This window comes from Myodes glareolus, chromosome 9 (assembly GCF_982192425.1).
Source record: "Myodes glareolus chromosome 9, mMyoGla1.1, whole genome shotgun sequence".
Lineage (NCBI taxonomy): Eukaryota > Metazoa > Chordata > Mammalia > Rodentia > Cricetidae > Myodes > Myodes glareolus.
In genome coordinates this window covers 27,744,450-27,761,156 of record NC_142034.1, presented here as the reverse complement: position 1 = coordinate 27,761,156, position 16,707 = coordinate 27,744,450, and the positions used below count along the sequence as shown (strand labels likewise).

Genomic DNA, 16,707 nt, shown 5'->3' with positions numbered 1-16,707 from the left:
GGTGCTCTGAACCCCATTGATACCGTCCCCACTCCGTTCTAGGGACCTCTTGATTCAAGATGAGTTGAGATGACAAACATCACAGTCTGCCTGCACCACCTTACAAGGGCTGCCCACAGGCCCTTGGTAGTCTCCCATTCCAATGAGCCACCAGGAGTTCTCTCCAGACCCTACAAATTTCACTAAGTGCCTAGACTTTCTCCAAGGTCGTTATTTGCTCCTGAACAAACCATTTTCTTTATGAATCTGTGTATCTTAGAGGAACCTGGCGCTTGTTACTTGGTACCGAATATGCCCTAAGTCTTGCTGCATGGTAGCTAATGTGATTGCACCCAGCGCCGCCGCCACCACATTTGACCTGCCACCATCTCCGACTCACCAGGTCCAAGTCTGAGCTCATCCACTCAACCCTACCCCCTAGCTTCAGAACTGCCAGGGCCCCAGACAAGATCCACAGCCATCCTAGACCCCTCCTCTCAATTCTTTGTCCAGCCGGCTCCAAATCCTGTCTGTGCCTTCAATTCTATAGCCAGAATTGCTCTCAGCTTGATCTTTAATCTTCATGCCCACTATCGTCATCTTTCAACAATCCCTTGAGGCCAGTGCCAGACTTCCGGTGTCCCCCTGCAGTCCGTTCTCCACTGGGGTGCCCAACGAATTTTTCTAAAATGCATGTTGAAGCTCCTCCCTCCTCGGTTAATCTTTTTTTTGGGGGAGGGGGTAGCAGAATGAATCAACCTTCCAGTCTCAGCTCATTTTCCCCGTTGGTCCATCCACCCGGCAATGCCCATGAATAAGTCTCCTGTAGCCTGGCCTGCAGTAGCCACACACCTCTAGGAATCCTCCCTGTGCCCTACTCCAGTGCCTCGGGTGCACGCCCCCTCCCGAACTTGAAGTGTCTTTTTCGTTCCGGGACCCACAGCTCTCAATCTTGGGAAGTCCCACTTGGCCAAACCCTGACAGTACAGGTACGCTCCAGCTTCAGCGGTCAGGCTGGTTGTTCAGCGGATGCTTGTTGAATAAAAGAATCAGAGAATTAGGAGCCCTCACAGACCCTGCAGAAGGGGCGGAAAGCCCCGTGCGTCCCCAAACGGGACCGCCTCCTGGTCGCTTCCCTGCCGCTCGCCCGCTCCTAGCGCGCAGACTCCCTAGCACCACGACTCCGGCGGTCCGAGAAGTAGCCGGGCAATTGGGATCCCCGGCCCCCGCCGCGGGCACCCGCTGCCTCCTCCCCTCGGTCCTTGCGGTCTCCGCCCCGCCCGCCCGCCCGCCTCCTCCCTCTCTCCCTCCCGCTCTTTGTCTCCGGGGTGACCGGCATCCCCACAAGCGCCCCCCGCGTTGCATTATTCCAGGCGACCCCCACGGACCTAGCCACCGCGACGCTGCACAAATCGGCCTGTGGCGCGAGGGTCCAAGATCCGAGGGGCTTGGCGGGGGCGGGGCGGGAGGTGGTTCTGGCTCTCAGAAGCTCGCTCTCTCTCTCTCTCTCTCTCTCTCTCTCTCTCTCTCTCTCTCTCTCTCTCTCTCTCTCACACACACACACACACACACACACACACACACACACACACACGTACACGCACGCACACACGGAACATCCTCCCGTCAGGTTTCCCGGTCCAGCCCCGCCCGCGTCTCCTGCTTCCCGCAGACCTTCTCCCTGCATCCTTACACACCTCGCCTCTCCATTCTTTCCGGCTGGACCCTCCCCTCCGATTCCCCCACAACACTCTGGGATGGAGCAACTGGAGCCAGCCCGAAGCCCCCCGCGGCCGGGGTGAAAGTCCTCCACCCCTCTCACACCCGGGACTCGCCTCGAGCACCATGGGCCTGAGGGGTTCCCGGGGCGCTGAACGCTGAAAATGACAGATGCTGGAGGTGAGGGGCCGGGACTCCTAGGGTGGAAGGGGAAGCGGGGCCAGAGACTACCGGACTCTAGGTGAGACCCTCCAGTGGGGCTAGATGAATCTAAGCCACAAGGGCCTTTCTTCCTCCATCCCTAGGGAGACCTCACTGGACCAGGGAGCTGGGCTTGTCGGGAGGGAACAGAAATAGGATTTGCGTCCCTAATCCTCTTCCTCCTGCCTGGGGAAATTAATTTTAAAAAAGAAAAGAAAGAAAGAAGAGAAAAAGAAAGAAAAACTGGTGTGGGGGCTGGGGGAGAGGCCTTAACTCCTTCCTACCCGGGCAGTTGGACTGGTGGGTTGGAGAAACAGCTCTACCCTCTGATTAGGGAGAGGGGACTCTCTTGATAGGAGTAGGTGCCGCTCCCCAACCCCATCTTCTGTGGCGCTTTGAGGGGCTGTCAAACTCCTGCGGACTGCTCCAAGCCTGGAGCTGGCTTAAGACTGCTGGCATGGGAGGGGCACGGCCTTCTTGGCTCTACAACTGCCTCCCCATGCCAGCCTACAGTCAACCACTCTTGCGACCTGTCAGCTGCCTCTCTCCCTCTGTCTCCCTTTCCCTCTCACTCCCTCTTCTACTTGGGCCCCCTTCTCCCCTCTGCCTTGTGGGCAGGTGTTCTGTTCTTCTCCCACCCCATGGTGGGCCCTCAGGGATGCCCAGCAGCGTTTCCTGAGCCTCTTGGGTCTATTCTGTCTTGATCTTTCTTCTCAGCTCCCTGTGGACGCTGTCAGTCTCTACCTCTGGGTCTGCTGGTTGCTCCTTCTGTTCCATTCCCAAGTTGTATACCTTTTGTTTTGCTTTCTCCTTCCCTTGGGCTCAGGGTATCTTGGAAATCACCTGCCTTTCCTTTTCCCAGAGAAAGGTCAGAGGTCACCAGTGGCCCATTAGGAATTGGCGTCTGTTGGGGAAGGGAGTGGTCTGATGACAAGGGAACCCAAAGGCTGTCGAAGGGAACAGGTTCATTTCCACCCTGGTATAGCTGAACAACACCGGTGAGTGGGAGAGTGCGTGTCTGACGGGGAGGATGGGTGAGGCTGAGTGTTTGGGAGAAGATAACTGGGTAGAAGAGGCAGGTGACCCCCCAGATGTTAGGCTTCCATGGAGTTTCGCATGGGATAGTGCAGAAAACTTCCCCCACAGAAACGGGACCTGGCTGTTCAAGAGAGAGATAAAGAAAAAGGAACAGTTTGTGCTGAATCAGGTTGGGCTGAGAGTCGGACCTGGAGGCCCCCAGTCCACCCATAGGGACTAAAACGGACTTCGGTGCACATCAGGACCTCACCTGGTGGCTGGACTGAGGCCTTCAATAAAGACATGGGCTGGCCTTCTCTATGTTTAAGAGAGGAGGCCTCATTGGTCTCTGCAAAGAGCAGCCATTCCGGTGGGAGAAGCAGCTACTACCCTGAGTCTCCAGTCCGAAGGGAGAGCACAGGGTTCATCTGACAAGGAGAGATAAGACCCAAGTAGGAAACCGGTACAGTATGAAAAAGGTCTCCATTCCTCAGGAACCAGAGAAGTGGCTTGCAAAACAGCATAGACAAATGGGGTGGGTGGGTGGGGGGGTAACCCAGGACAGCAATCTGGAGAAGGGACAGCAGAATCCTAGTCAGAGAAGGTTTTGCGATCCAACGAAGAGATACAGTTTATGATGAGGGCCAACCTATCTTTCCATCTGGCCTCTCTAGCCAGGAAGGAATATCCTAGATCTCGGCTCCTAGTCCCCAGAGTTCAAGAACGGCAAAGGGGTCCTAACTGAGCCATTGCTGACCTCTCTCCCATATGGCATGCTTGGCTCAGCTCCCAGTATCCCTGAGCCTAGTGGATGGAGGTGGTTTTAATACGTGCCTTAATCCTAGCCAGTATAGACCAGCTCCTCTCCCTCTGCCCTAGCCCTCCCCTGAGAGTGTCCTTTCCTCAGGAGCAGAACTGCAGATCACACAGCTAGGACAGGGCTGTGAAGCCGAGGACTGGGTCAACATCTGCTTCTAGCTATTAAGGTTCATACATGTAACATGGGGATACCAAGATGACACACCAAGCCCAGTAGCTCACAGAGATGGGATGTCTGTGAAGTGGCAGCGGAGCTAGGGGACACGTGGTCCAGTCCAGTGACCTGCCTTTCTCCTGGAGACCAGAATATTCGAAGTAACGGGAGATACTGTCTCAGTCATTGGTGTCTGCCCTGAGCCATCAGCCATCAGACTTTCTCTCTCTCTCTCTCTCTCTCTCTCTCTCTCTCTCTCTCTCTCTCTCTCTCTCTTTCTCTCATATGTATGCATGACTGCGAGTGTTCAACCTGCATGTACACCTTTCTACCAGGCCCCACTCTAGATGGTTGTGAGCCACCATGTGGTTGCTGGGAATTGAGCTCAGGGCCTCTGGAAGAGCAGCCAGTGCTCTTAACTGCTAAGCCATCTCTCCAGCCCCTTCCCTCTCTTCTTATCCATGTCCCCTAGACCTGCTAGGAAGCCTGCCCAAGGTGTTTCTGATATATTTCTCCTGCTTCCCTTCCCTTACCTGCCTGCTCTTCTTGCTTCTCATAACAAAACAAGACAAACACCAAAACCCAAACAACAGTACAACCCTGTCCTGCCTATCCACACTCCCAGAACATTCTGGATGCTTCAGAGATGCACTTCTGTGAACACTTAATGCCCTGCTGCATCTGTGAGTCTGTCAGGACCTGTGAGAATTGAAGTTCCGTCTGAAACAGTGAATGACCCAGCTGGTGATGCCAGCTTCCTGCACAGTTCAGAAAAGCAGGTGGTGAGGGGCCCCAGTGATGGAGGAGGAAGGCAGGATAATGGATGCAAGACGGGTAGATGATGCATGAATATAATGGATATTGGATGGATGGGGTAGGGAAGGAGGAAGTGGGGGGGAAGGAAAGCAGATAAAGCTAGGTAGGCAAATGGATGGAAGAACCTGGGTTTTAAATCTGTACTTGCCGTTAATTGCTGGGCCAGTCACTTCCTCTTCTGTGTCTGTGTAAAATGACAGGTCTGGATTTAATAAGCCCCATGACTTCAAGATTTGATGTTCAACAGTTGATGATGATTGAGGCTTTCGGATGCTAGTGATTGGAGGGCCTAAGGCAATGCAGGGTCTTGTGCATTGGGGGAACACAATGTGAAGTCACAACCAGTAGTTAGGCTCAGCTCACAGAAGCTGCTTGAGCCTGTGCTATGGCTTTCCTGCTTGTGTCTCCTGCCTCGGCACCCACAGGCTTCTCTTCCAAGGACCAAAGGAAGAATTCTAGAGGAAGCAGTGGGTGGGACGGAAGCGGGAAGCTACTGACTTCTTTACTGCCACAACCAACTTGAACCTCTTATCCAGGGTTTCTCTCTCTCCTTTTTGTTCTTCCCAGCTCTCTTGAGTCATGGCTTCCTCAAAGCTCCGAGAACCTGTGGATGAAGTTTTTGGTAAGTTCTTTGTGACTTTATGTCTAGCACTAGACCTAGCCATGGAACCCTTCTGTCAAATCTACTGGGCATGGCACGGGATAAGGGCAGATAGGGCACTTCAGGGCATGGTGTGCAACTGGTCTCATATGCAGTGTATAATTTGATTCTCAAAAGACAAGGGGTGTAGGATGCGGAGTGCCGATAAGACTCGCTTGAAAGATCACATAGAGGCTGGTAGGATGGCTCAGCAGATAAAGGCACTAGCTGTGCAACCCAGGTTTGGTTCCCGTAACCCACATAAAGGATGAAGGACAGAATCAGGTCCACAAAAGTTATCCTCTGTCCTCCGTGTGTGCACTGTGACACACACACTCATATTCACACATCATGCACACACACATGCACACACACTATAATAATAATATTTTTCTTAAAAAAATATAATGATAGCATGAAGACTTGAGTTCAATCCTAAACACTCACATAAAAACTGGGCACAAGCTGGGCATGGTGGCGCATGTCTTTAATCCCTGTACTTGGGAACCAGAGACATGTGAATCTCTGAGTTTAAGGCCGTTCTGGTCTACATAGAGAATTCCAGGACAGCCAGGGCTACATACAGAGAGCCTATCTCAAAAACAATGAAACTGACACAGCCGTGCACACCTGTAATCTTAGTGCTGTGGATGGGAAGACAGGATTCTTGGGGCTTGCTGACGAGCATTCTAACCAAATGAGCTAGTTCTAGGTTCAGCGAGAGACCGTGTCTCAAAAACTCAGGTGGAGAGGGATTGAGGCCATCAACCTCTGGCTTCTATGCATGCGTGCATATGTGCATCCACACACATATGCCAACGGAGAATGAATGAGTAAATAAATAAACCACATGGCAAGTTAATGTAGAATTGGGCTAAGAACCCCAGAGTGCCTGGCTGCCTGCCCTTAGTCACTGAGCTAAACCTGTCTCCTCCAGCTCAGACACCATACATTTTCTCCACATCTCAGTGCCTGAGATTTCATCCTACACACACACACATACACACACACACACACACACGCAGCCTCTATCTGCCCGTGCCTTCAGCATCCACTGGTGTCTATGTACGCACTACCATTTCGAGAGGCAGAGCTGGCTGCAGACTCTGTGACTGTGTTGTGGAAAATCTATCCCCCTACTGAATTTGAGTGGATGACTCCTGTGTGCAACTCCAAGGGGCTCCGAAACATGGGATGCCACAGGGCTCCAGCTTCTGCTTCCTCCCATCTCTTCTGCCTTTCCCTCCTCTCTTCCTTCTTGCTATGGCCACTGGCCCTGGTCACGCCAGTATTGTTATCTAGATGCTTCTGGGAACACTGCTCCCCACCCCAGCTCCGCCTCTCCCCCAGCATTTCCCTATCTCTGAGGCTGGCTCTACACAAGTCCAGCCTAACCTTGGCAGGTCCATAGAGGTGAGCTTCCATCAGTGGGGGAAGGGCTTTTCTGCCTCCTGTCTTCCCACCATGCTCCTCACCAATCCTTTCTTGTTTTCCTCCTGTCTGCTGAGGTAGCTGGGCACTGCCTGGAGTGCTTCCTCATATGAAAACAATTAAATATTCATCTCTCTCACTGCCCAGAGCCCAGAGGGGAAGGCAGGGAAGGGAACAGATGGAAGGAGAGTTTGAGGGACCCTGGTGAGACTGGCCCCACCTTGCTTTATACCCACAAGCCCTCAGGAGACCCATCCAGCCTAGGTGATGCCCATTCTGCCATGTAGAGCAAGGATCCATCACCCTGATGCAGATGGCTAGGTACCAGCTGGGTACCAGTGGAGAGAAGGTTAGAGCACTGGCCCAGGGGCCAGAAGACCTGGCTATCACTTTTACCCCTTCCATACAACTGGCCAAACCTCTCTTGTTGGAGTTGTTTCTCCACCCATAAAATGAGGGTTTAGGCACAATGTCGCCTCCTTCTCTGTTCAGAAAGGGCACAACTGATGTGTCTGGTACTTCTAAACAAGCCAGCCTGCCTGTCTTTGACCCTAGCTAGCTCTTGCCAGCTCTATGCTCTTGGGTAAATTAAAGCTGCCCTGGGGATCCTGAGTCCCTTCCTCCGAGGTTGTAGGTGGTTTCAGTGACACACACTTAGAGCAGTGGGAACCGTTACTGGCTCCTGGCTAACTCCAAGGGCACCAAGATGATCTTCATCAGGAATGAAGTGAGTCACATCCGGATCCAGAAGAGCAGCCTTGACAGTAGCCGTCACCTCCCAGCCCCTCACCACATCCCTGGACAAATGTCTACTTCCATCTTCAGTCAGGCGGTTTCTGCATGTTCCTTGACACCTCAAACCCAGGACGACACCATTCCCTTTCCTAAGAAAATCTCATTCTGGCAGGCAGTGGTAGGTGGTGGCACACGCTGTTATCCCAGCACTCAGGAGGCAGAGGCAGGCAGATCTCTGAGTCAGCCTGGTCGACAGAGCAAATTCCAGAACAGTCAGGTCTACTCAGAGAAACCCTGTCTTGAAAAATCCCAACTCTTCTTATGGTCATCCGGGCCTCATCCTGGCAACCAAATAAGTCTGAGGCAGTAGCCCGGTCACTCTTACTTTCTTGTCCATTCAGGATAGCTCCTTACCTGTCCTTTTCCCTTCTGCAGAGTATTCACCAGGCACCTGCTGTGCACCAGGTGCTGCCCGGTGGCCGTGGTACCATCACAGACTGAAAACCCTGTCCTTTTGGAGCTGATAGTCTAGTAGGTGGAAAGAGGCAATAAGCTTCAATAAGCAAGGTGTTCAGGATGCCAGTGTGTGATACAGGAAGAGACAAGACTGATGACTTGGAGTATACATGGAAGGGCGCTGTGCATGCAAAGGCTTTGAGGTGCAGGCTGGGTCTGTAAGAGGAAGGGTGGGAGGAGGGGACAAGGGAGAGGCAGAAGCTCAGGGAGGTGACTGAAGCTCAGGAGCACAGACTGAGTCTAGAAGGCCGCTGAGGGAGCTTTGGCTCTGCATGAGGCGGTTCTGAGCAGGGAGTGACAGAGCTGACACCTCACGTTAGGATCACTCTGGCTGCTGCGCTGGAGGACACCAAGTGGGAAAGGGGAGCAGGAGGCCATTTATAATAACACGCATGAGAAGATGGGGACCTAGACCTGGCGCTCCTCTCTCCGTTCCTCCCTCTTTTCCCTCCCCCCCTCCTCTTTCCCACTCCTCTCTGTATGTGCACAGGGATACATGTGCAAACTCACCCATAAACAATATTTTGCTGTCAAAACCCAAGAGCTTGGACCGTAGAGTGGGCAGTTTACAGGAGGCACTGCTCTTCTCGAGGACCCCAGTTCAGTTCTGGGCACCCACGGTCAGGCACCTCACGATAGCCTGTAACTCCAGTTCCAGAGGATACAGCACCCTCTTCTGGACTCTGAGGGTATCTGCGCCCCCCCCCCCACACACACACAGAGAGACAGAGACAGTGTGTGTTAAATGGTAAGAAATTAAAACCTCAGACAACCTCAGAGGTAGAGAAAAGAGCACAATGCCCCCTGTCATGTGCTCAAGTCCTGGTCACTCCATCTCCACCACGGTCACCACCTGGCCAGACTTGCTTCACCCCTCCCATTCTTCATCTCCACTGCCCTGGACCATTTTGAATCTCATTAAAAACAGTCTTATGCTTCACCTCTGTATTTCAACAGGACTAACTATTTTGAGGGTGGGGCTTACAGGAATGTAGCTAAATTAATTTATAGGAAAGGGGGCAAGAGGGAAGCAAGGGGAGTCAAAAAAGACTTTAGCTTGAGTTTAGCTTGAGGAGCAATAAAGATGGAACCACCGTTTACCAAGATCGGGAGGCCAACCAGGAAGAGAGGTGGCGGGGGGGGGGAGGGGGAGGCTGTGAATGGAAACCACTGCTGACTATCCATGTGGGAACAGGGTCTAGGAGGGCTGGGGAAAAGGGTAGCTCACAGCTGTCCAACTTGGAGGCAACAAATCTAAGGCAAACCAATGAGTTTGCTCTGTGTGTGTGTGTGTGTGTTAGACAGAGTTTCTCTGTGTAGCCCTGGCTGTCCTGGAATTTGCTCTGTAGACCAGGCTGGACTTGAGCTCAGAGATCCTTTGCCTCTGCTTTATGAGTGCTGGGATTAAAGGCAAAAGGACTCCGATGGGTGTACTTTTATCGGTCGTGCTTGGCTAAGGCACTAGGGGACCCTGGTTTGTAGGTTCCCTGGTAGGTACTTCTGTGTTTAGGCTTGGTATTTAGTAGAGGAGTCAGGGCTGGGAATAGAAAAAGTGGCCATTGAGTAGGGGTACCTTTGGGGTGTCTACAGATGAGAGAGAAGCAGGCAAGAAAGGATGGAATGGGGGGGGCCGGAGATACTAAGAGAGGGGTGAACAGGAGCATCTTGACCCATCCTGAAGCCCAGGAAGACCCCAGTACCAAGGTCAAGGCCAGAACAAGAGTGATGCTTCCTTTCCAGGCAGGCTAACAAAAAGTGAAACTGTGACCTGGTGCTTTCTGCACATGCCCAGTAGATGTGTCTACTCCTCCTCCACATTCGAACAGGACCTAGCCCTGGGCTGTAGAGCCCAGGACCGGAGACAAGCTTGAAGGACCCGTGGGAACTTTGCTCCGGGTATTGACACTGGTGTCTAGGTGTCCTGCTTGCTCACTTCAACCAAGTTAACACTGCTCTCCTTAAACACAGCCCTGAATGTGGCACAGCAAGATGGCATCCCCAAGAGGGTCCGTTTCTGGAGCCACACCCCAAACCCCAGACTGTTACTAGCCAGTGGCTCCAGTCGTGACTTGCTTTCTTTGAGCCTAGTTGGTTCAGCTGTAAATGTGTCCCGGATGCTGTAGCCTCCCCTCTCCAAGTAGCTCTGAGGATAATGATGCGTGTATCACATTGGGTGCATGGCAGATTCATTCCCCTGGTCCCCACAGAACTACTCCCTGCCACCCAGAGGTGCCATCTCCTCTCCCTACTTCCCACCCGCTTGCCAACTCTCACTCGGACTTTAGGATCCAGGTGGGCGTGTCTCCTCTCACCCCCGTTGGTGTGAGTGTCTGCACATAGGCCAGTCGTGCCCCCAGGAGGGCCAGGCAGTTGTGCTGTGTGCAGGCACTGGCAGGTGGGGTTGGGAAGCCAACCTGTGGGAGGCTTGAACTTCACCTACTGTCGTAGTGAGCGGCATCACCAAGCACCAGTTTAATGGTTGGGGTGTGAGTCAGGGTGGCCATCTGAGGTGGCTCTGGTCTCTGTTTACAGACCTGGACTTGGCTGTACCAGAGACCACCAGACTGGACAGCAGCTTACACAAAGCCCGGGCCCAGCTGCTGGCCAAGGGCCGGAGACACCGGCCTTCCCGCTCCAGACTACGAGACAGTGCCAGCTCTGCTGAGGACGGGGAAGGCTCTGATGGGCCTGGAGGCAAGGTTGGGGTAACACACACACACACACACACACACACACACACACTCACATATTGCCCTTGGATCACCTGCCCCCCAATTCCAGGGAAGTGTGCCCCCAGAGACCTGACAGTCACCCATCCAAAGGTCAGTTAGCTGTTCATTTCTGGCTCCTGTCCCTCTGCAGAAAAGATGTTAGCCCATTTTAAAGATGAAGAAGCAGAGGGCAGAAGGGTTTGGGAAGTCCCACAATTAGCAAATGAAACAGGATGTCTTCACTTCATGTGATCACCCATTTTCCCCCTGTCACTGCTCAGACACTCCCCATCCCCGGGCCGAAGGAACCCACCTTCCAGGGGCCCCAGGAAACCGAACTCCCCTGGGACTCCACGTATAGCCTACAGAGGAAATTGGCCTCCAGCCTCCAGGGAGTGAGGGCGGGGAGCGCTGGTTGAGCGGCTGCCCTTCTTCCAGGTGACCGATGGCTGCGGTAGCCCGCTGCACCGGCTGCGCTCGCCTCTGCACTCGGGCCCAGGCTCCCCGGCCAGCGGCTCTTTCTGCCTTGAGCCCCCCGGCTTGCGGCGCAGCCTAGATGAGGACGAGCCACCGCCCTCGCCCCTCGCCCGTTACCGGCCCCTGCACAACGCTGCCTCGCATGAGGGCCTGGCCGCCACCTCCGGCTCGCCTCCGCGCTCCGCACCCTCCTCGGACAGCTCCCCCAGCTTCGTGCGCCGCTATCCCCGAGCAGAACCACACAGTGAAGGTGAGCCCGGCAGGCGCGATGCCCCCTGCCGACGAGCATGGGAACCGCAGCTTGGCCAGGTGTATGGGGGCTACAGGGGAGGTGGAAGGGTGGCCAACAGGTTCCGTTCTTCATTTACAGAAGCTTACTATATGACAGACATCCTTGGGACCAAACAGAGAAATGATACAGTCCTTGGCCTCTGGGGATGTGTAGCTTAGGAAAGAAACAACCAAATCATCCTGTAATTAACGCATAGTTACAAACTGTAATAAAAAGCTATGCAGGAAACATGCACAGTTGCTGGAGTGGAGGTGACATTTGAGTCAAGATTGAAAGGATGGTTAGAAGATGGCCAAGATAAAGTCAGTAGTATGTGCCTAGCATACAGGAAGCCTTAGTCATGGCATACAAGATACTGTGATGTGCCCTGGTAATTCCAGTACCCAGGAGGTGAAGATGGGAGAATCAGGAGACCAAGGCCACATAGGGTGTTCCAGGCCAGCCTGGATTTCACTGAGACCCTGTCTCAAAAATAAATTAACCAATGAACTAACAAACATTAATAGTCCTACCTCCTCAGTGCTTTTACAGTTTGTAAAAGGCAAAAGCCTAGGCTCCCATTAGATACTGTGAAATGGGCATGTCTCTATGTTTGCAATGAAGGGGAACTCAAAAACAGAGTGTCATCTCCTGGGTCACACAGTTAATGAAGAACCCCGGAGCCAGATGGCCTAATTCTAAGTCAAGACATGTCTACCACCCCACATGGGCAGCAGCAGGAGGCAAGCAAACTGTCGCTTTAGCTGTTTTCCTCCCCCTTTCCTCCTAAAGATGACAGCCGGGATGCCAGCCCCCCTGAGCCTGCCAGCCCCACCATCGGCTTGGATAAGAGGACTCGCAGAAAATTCCTGGACCTGGGGTGAGTGGGGGCAGGTCTTGCATGGGTCCTTGGAACAACCTGGGTCTGAGCATCACAGTGGGCAGGTATGCTCCATTCCCCCTGCCTCCTTCCAGGGTCACTCTCCGCCGAGCGTCCACTGGCAAGAGCCGGAAGGAGAAGGGTAGCAACCGCCTGTCCATGGGAAGCAGGTGAGAGGTACCCATGGCACCCAACCACAGCTCCAGTCCTCCCTGGACACCACACCATGCTGGATGTTTTCTCCACAGGGAGTCCGTAGAAGGTTCTGGAAGGACAGGGAGCTCCCCGTTCCTGCCCTTTTCCTGGTTCACAGACAGTGGCAAAGGCTCTGCTTCCTCAGGGAGCACCACCTCCCCGACCTGTTCCCCCAAACATGAGGGCTTCAGCCCCAAGAAGTCAGCTTCCCAGGTAAGCCCAGGTCTTTATTCCTTCTTCTCCTTCCCTCTTAGCGTCCAGCCTTCCTTCCCATCTTTCTTTTTGCCCCAAGACAGTTTTACTCTGCAGCCCAGACTGGCCTGGGGCTACATAAGTGTGCCATCCTGTCAGTGTGTAACCCCAGGACTCCACACTGGCTTCCAGGATCATAACAAGGGCATATTTCATCAGGATGAACTGGGATGGAGGTCCACAGAGCCACCTACTCATTCACGACTTCCATCTTCTCTCTTGGTTTCATTCATTCATTGGCTCATGCATTCATACCCGTTCACATTGCTTTCGTGCACTCAGCGTTCATGCGGGAACACTGAGCCCCCGTTGCTCACTCCATCCCAGGGCCCCTTGTTTCTTACTGTTCTGCCTGAGTCAGGTCTGGACTGCACCATCAAGAGCTGACCACCTGCATGGTGGGAAGTTTTGGAGAGAGAGAGATGGGCAGGACCCATGTCTAGAGGTCTGAAAGCTTCAGGCCCTAGGGAATGAGAACCATCGACACCAGCAATACTGAAATAAATACTTCACAGAGCCCAGGATACACGTGTGCCTTTAACTATGATGTAGGCAAGGCAGGTGTTAGTATCTGCACTGTACAGACGGGCAGATGAGGTCTGGGGAAAAGGGACTTGCCCACAGATGTGTATGGTGCCAGGGCTTAGGAGAATCATCAATCGTGGGGTTCAGGGGAGAGACCCTCCTGATGTGCAGCTTTGTTCTTTAACCACCCCTACATCCTTCCTCAGCCCCTCCCTTTCCTTTGTGCTGGTCCCAGGGCACACACACTGAGTGAAACACAGCCCAAGTCCTCACAGAGACCCAAGGCCAATGAGGGTACCCGCCAGTCAGGATGCAAGAGGCCTAGGAGAGGCATACATGATGCAGCCTTGGGGGAATCTTGGAGGGCTGCCTGAAGGCAGCAGCACCTAGCCTCTACTCCTATTTTCTGCCCAACTTAACGCTAGTGCCATGTCCTCTATGTAGCCAGCTCCCCTCTAGAGGGCTCAGGTCTCACTCGGGTCACAGCCTCTGTCTGGTTGCTTGGTTCTGAGCTCGCGATCAGGAGCATGGACCAACTGCTGGTGGCTAGTCCAGTATTTCAGCTCTGTCTGGTCAAAGTGATGGGCTCGGGAGTGGCAGGGGGTGAACTTGCTCCTCAGCACACACCCCTCTCTGTTCAGGAATCCACCCTGAGTGATGACTCCACACCTCCCAGCAGCAGCCCCAAGATCCCCAGTGGTCCTCGCCAGGAGACCAAGTGCTCCTATCCTTACCACACATTGTCCCAGTCTTCAGATGAGGTGAGCCAGGCTAGCCCTTGTTCCTGCTGGGGACCTGGCCAAGAGACTGGGCTCCCTTAACCCTCCCCATCTCTACCACAGTTCCTGGACGAGTCCCTCCCTACTATACAACACTGGACTAGCCAGCAGGTGGGCCAGTGGCTGTGCAGCCTCAACCTGGAACAGTACGCCGCCGAGTTTGCTGCCCGACAGGTGGATGGGCCACAGCTCCTGCAGCTGGATGGGAGCAAACTGAAGGTAGGTCGGAGTGCAAGGTGAGCCAGATTGAAGTACCCCCCCCCCTTGTCCTGACTTTTGGCCTAGTTGTCTCCTGAACTGACCTGGGATTTCCTCTTTCTGTCTAGTCACTGACCTGGCTTTCTGACCTCCATGCAAGGGTCTGGTCCAATCTTTGCAGTGTAGTTATGATACCTCAGTCTGACTTAAACTCCAATCCATCACTTCCATTTGACCTTCTAGTTCCAGCCTGAGTGTTCAGGCTGTCCTCACCCTTTGGACTACCATCCAGTGTTGGAAAGCCAGGTCTCTTTCCTGGCCGGCTCCATGCCATGTTCAGTCTGAGCGTGGTGACAGGAGTGTGCTAAGGCGACAGTGAAGAGAGGTAGTTTCCAACACTTGGAGATTCCTGGGTTTCAAGACCAATCCCATAGCGAGTGGGGAGAGATCTTGCTGCCTAGCAGTGGGACCTTGAGCAAATCACTCTCCATCTTGAGGACCTCAGGAAGTTGGGCAGGGTCGTGGCACCTAGGTTGAGGATTCAAAGTCAAGGATGGGGCACAAATGGCTTAGTGCCAATTGTCATCTTTATGGCCACTTGCAACCCATTCCTCTTGCCTAATCCCTAGGCAAAGGCCATACTTTGGAGCATACTCCAGGGGCTGCAGGGAGTGCATGGGAGGAGTGTTCTGGGCCTCTTTCCTTCACTCTGGGTTTCTTCCCAGAGCCTGGGGCTTAGCAACTCGCATGACCGGGCACTGGTGAAGCGGAAGTTGAAAGAGCTGGCAGCGGCTGCTGAGAAGGAACGGAAGGCACAGGAGAAGACTGCACAGCAGCGGGAGAAGCTGCGGCGCCGAGAGCATGAGGCCAAGAAGAGCTAGGAATGGCTGGCGGGGCTGGAACCCCGGCACACTTGCAGCCACCTGCACAGGCCTCACCAGGGAAGTCGGGTCTAGGCACCAGGTTCTTGGGGCACATGACCCCTCTCACCCTGTTTGGACCGAGTCCTCTGGAGGGAGATCCCAGGGAGAAGGCCCAGTAATAAACCCAATTTCGAGGACTTGTTTGGCACAGAGTTCCAGGGGGACGCAGGTGGCAGATGAAGAGGGCAGAGGCCAGGAATGCAGCAAATCTGGAGCCCAGAGGAACCCGGTTCAGGCAGAACCTCTTCCCTCTGGTTACAGTGGTACTGAACAGGAAGTAAGCTGGCAGGAGAGGCCCTACCACGACCAGGATTCCTAGGCTTAGAGAGAAGCCTGGGCATCCCGACAGGAGACAAGGCTGTGTCTCCTCAGCTCTTGAAGGCGGCTGTGCGGTGGGAGAGCAGTTCTCCTCAGAGAGGCCGGTGGGCACTGCAGTTGTGGCACTCAGGGTAGATTCTCAGACACCTCCTCAACGGAGAGAAGAGCGGACAGTGGAGGGCAAGCTGGCCTCTGTAAGGACTGCAGAGCAGGGACAAGGGGGCTCTTGCTCTTTCCCCTTCACTACCCTGTAGGTTTTAGGGGGCGGGACGATGCTGCTTCTCTCCCACTGGGTCACAGAACTAGAATCCACTTCTTCACAGAGTGATTCAGCCTCCTCTGGGGACAGGATAAATAGAGGCTGTTGGGGACACAGGACATTCTCCCCACTAGTACCTAGGTGGCACTGAACAGGTGACTTCCATCACCCCAGCCGGGCAGAGGCACAATCTGAGGGTGGCCTGGAAGCTGTAGATCCCAGGTTCCCTGGGTGTGTCAAGGCCTCCGTGGGTCTAGAGCTGACAAACATTGCTAGCTCAGGTTTGCTGGGGCTACAGGGAGGACTGGGCCAGCCCTGGGTGGGTCTGGCTCGTGTTCTTTGTAGGATACGTACAGAGATGGAGGGTCCAGGTGCCATGCTGACCCAGCCTCTCAGGTGCTGGTCAGTTACTACTGGGCCCAGGAGGTTTCTGAGGAGAAACCCCCACCCCTCCCAGCTTCCTGGAGGGATGGACAGGACCTGCATGCTAACTCCCTCTCTCCTGCTTGGGGAAGCAGCTGAAGGCCAGGGCCCCGAGCTTGGGCTCAGTCATCTGCACTGGGGAAGGGGCCTCAGAGGGAAACTAAGGTATAGGGGCATTGGCACTATCTAGACTGGGTGGGGAAGGTGGAGGCCCTACTGTCCCTAAAGCTGTCAGGAGCCAAGTGTGCCCCACCTGCATGTGAAGGGGGAAGATGGTTCTCAACTTCTTTCAATAAATACCTACCATACACCAGTGAGCTTTCTGTCTGGGACGAGAGACTAAGCTCTGCCTTGCGTACCACTGGGCAGCCGGCTGCCAGCTATTCTGAGTAGATGACTCTGCCCTATGGTATACTCAGGCTGCCAGCTAGGCTGGGTCCTGGGTATAGCTGGCCCTGGAGGACTGGTC

At 54.0% G+C, this 16,707-nt stretch overlaps 1 protein-coding gene across 1 annotated transcript; it reads left to right on the top strand.

Annotated features, from left to right (window-relative positions):
- The first annotated feature begins 1,283 nt into the window (after nucleotides 1–1,283).
- Samd14 (sterile alpha motif domain containing 14) lies at nucleotides 1,284–16,555 on the top strand. Its single transcript, XM_087910065.1, has 10 exons — nucleotides 1,284–1,878; nucleotides 5,273–5,327; nucleotides 10,560–10,726; nucleotides 11,177–11,465; nucleotides 12,279–12,366; nucleotides 12,462–12,536; nucleotides 12,615–12,774; nucleotides 13,980–14,099; nucleotides 14,181–14,336; nucleotides 15,041–16,555. Exons 2-10 carry the CDS (start codon nucleotides 5,285–5,287, stop codon nucleotides 15,194–15,196), a joined length of 1,254 nt encoding a protein of 417 aa, XP_087766191.1. The 5' UTR covers nucleotides 1,284–1,878; nucleotides 5,273–5,284; the 3' UTR covers nucleotides 15,197–16,555.
- The last annotated feature ends 152 nt before the right edge of the window (nucleotides 16,556–16,707 follow it).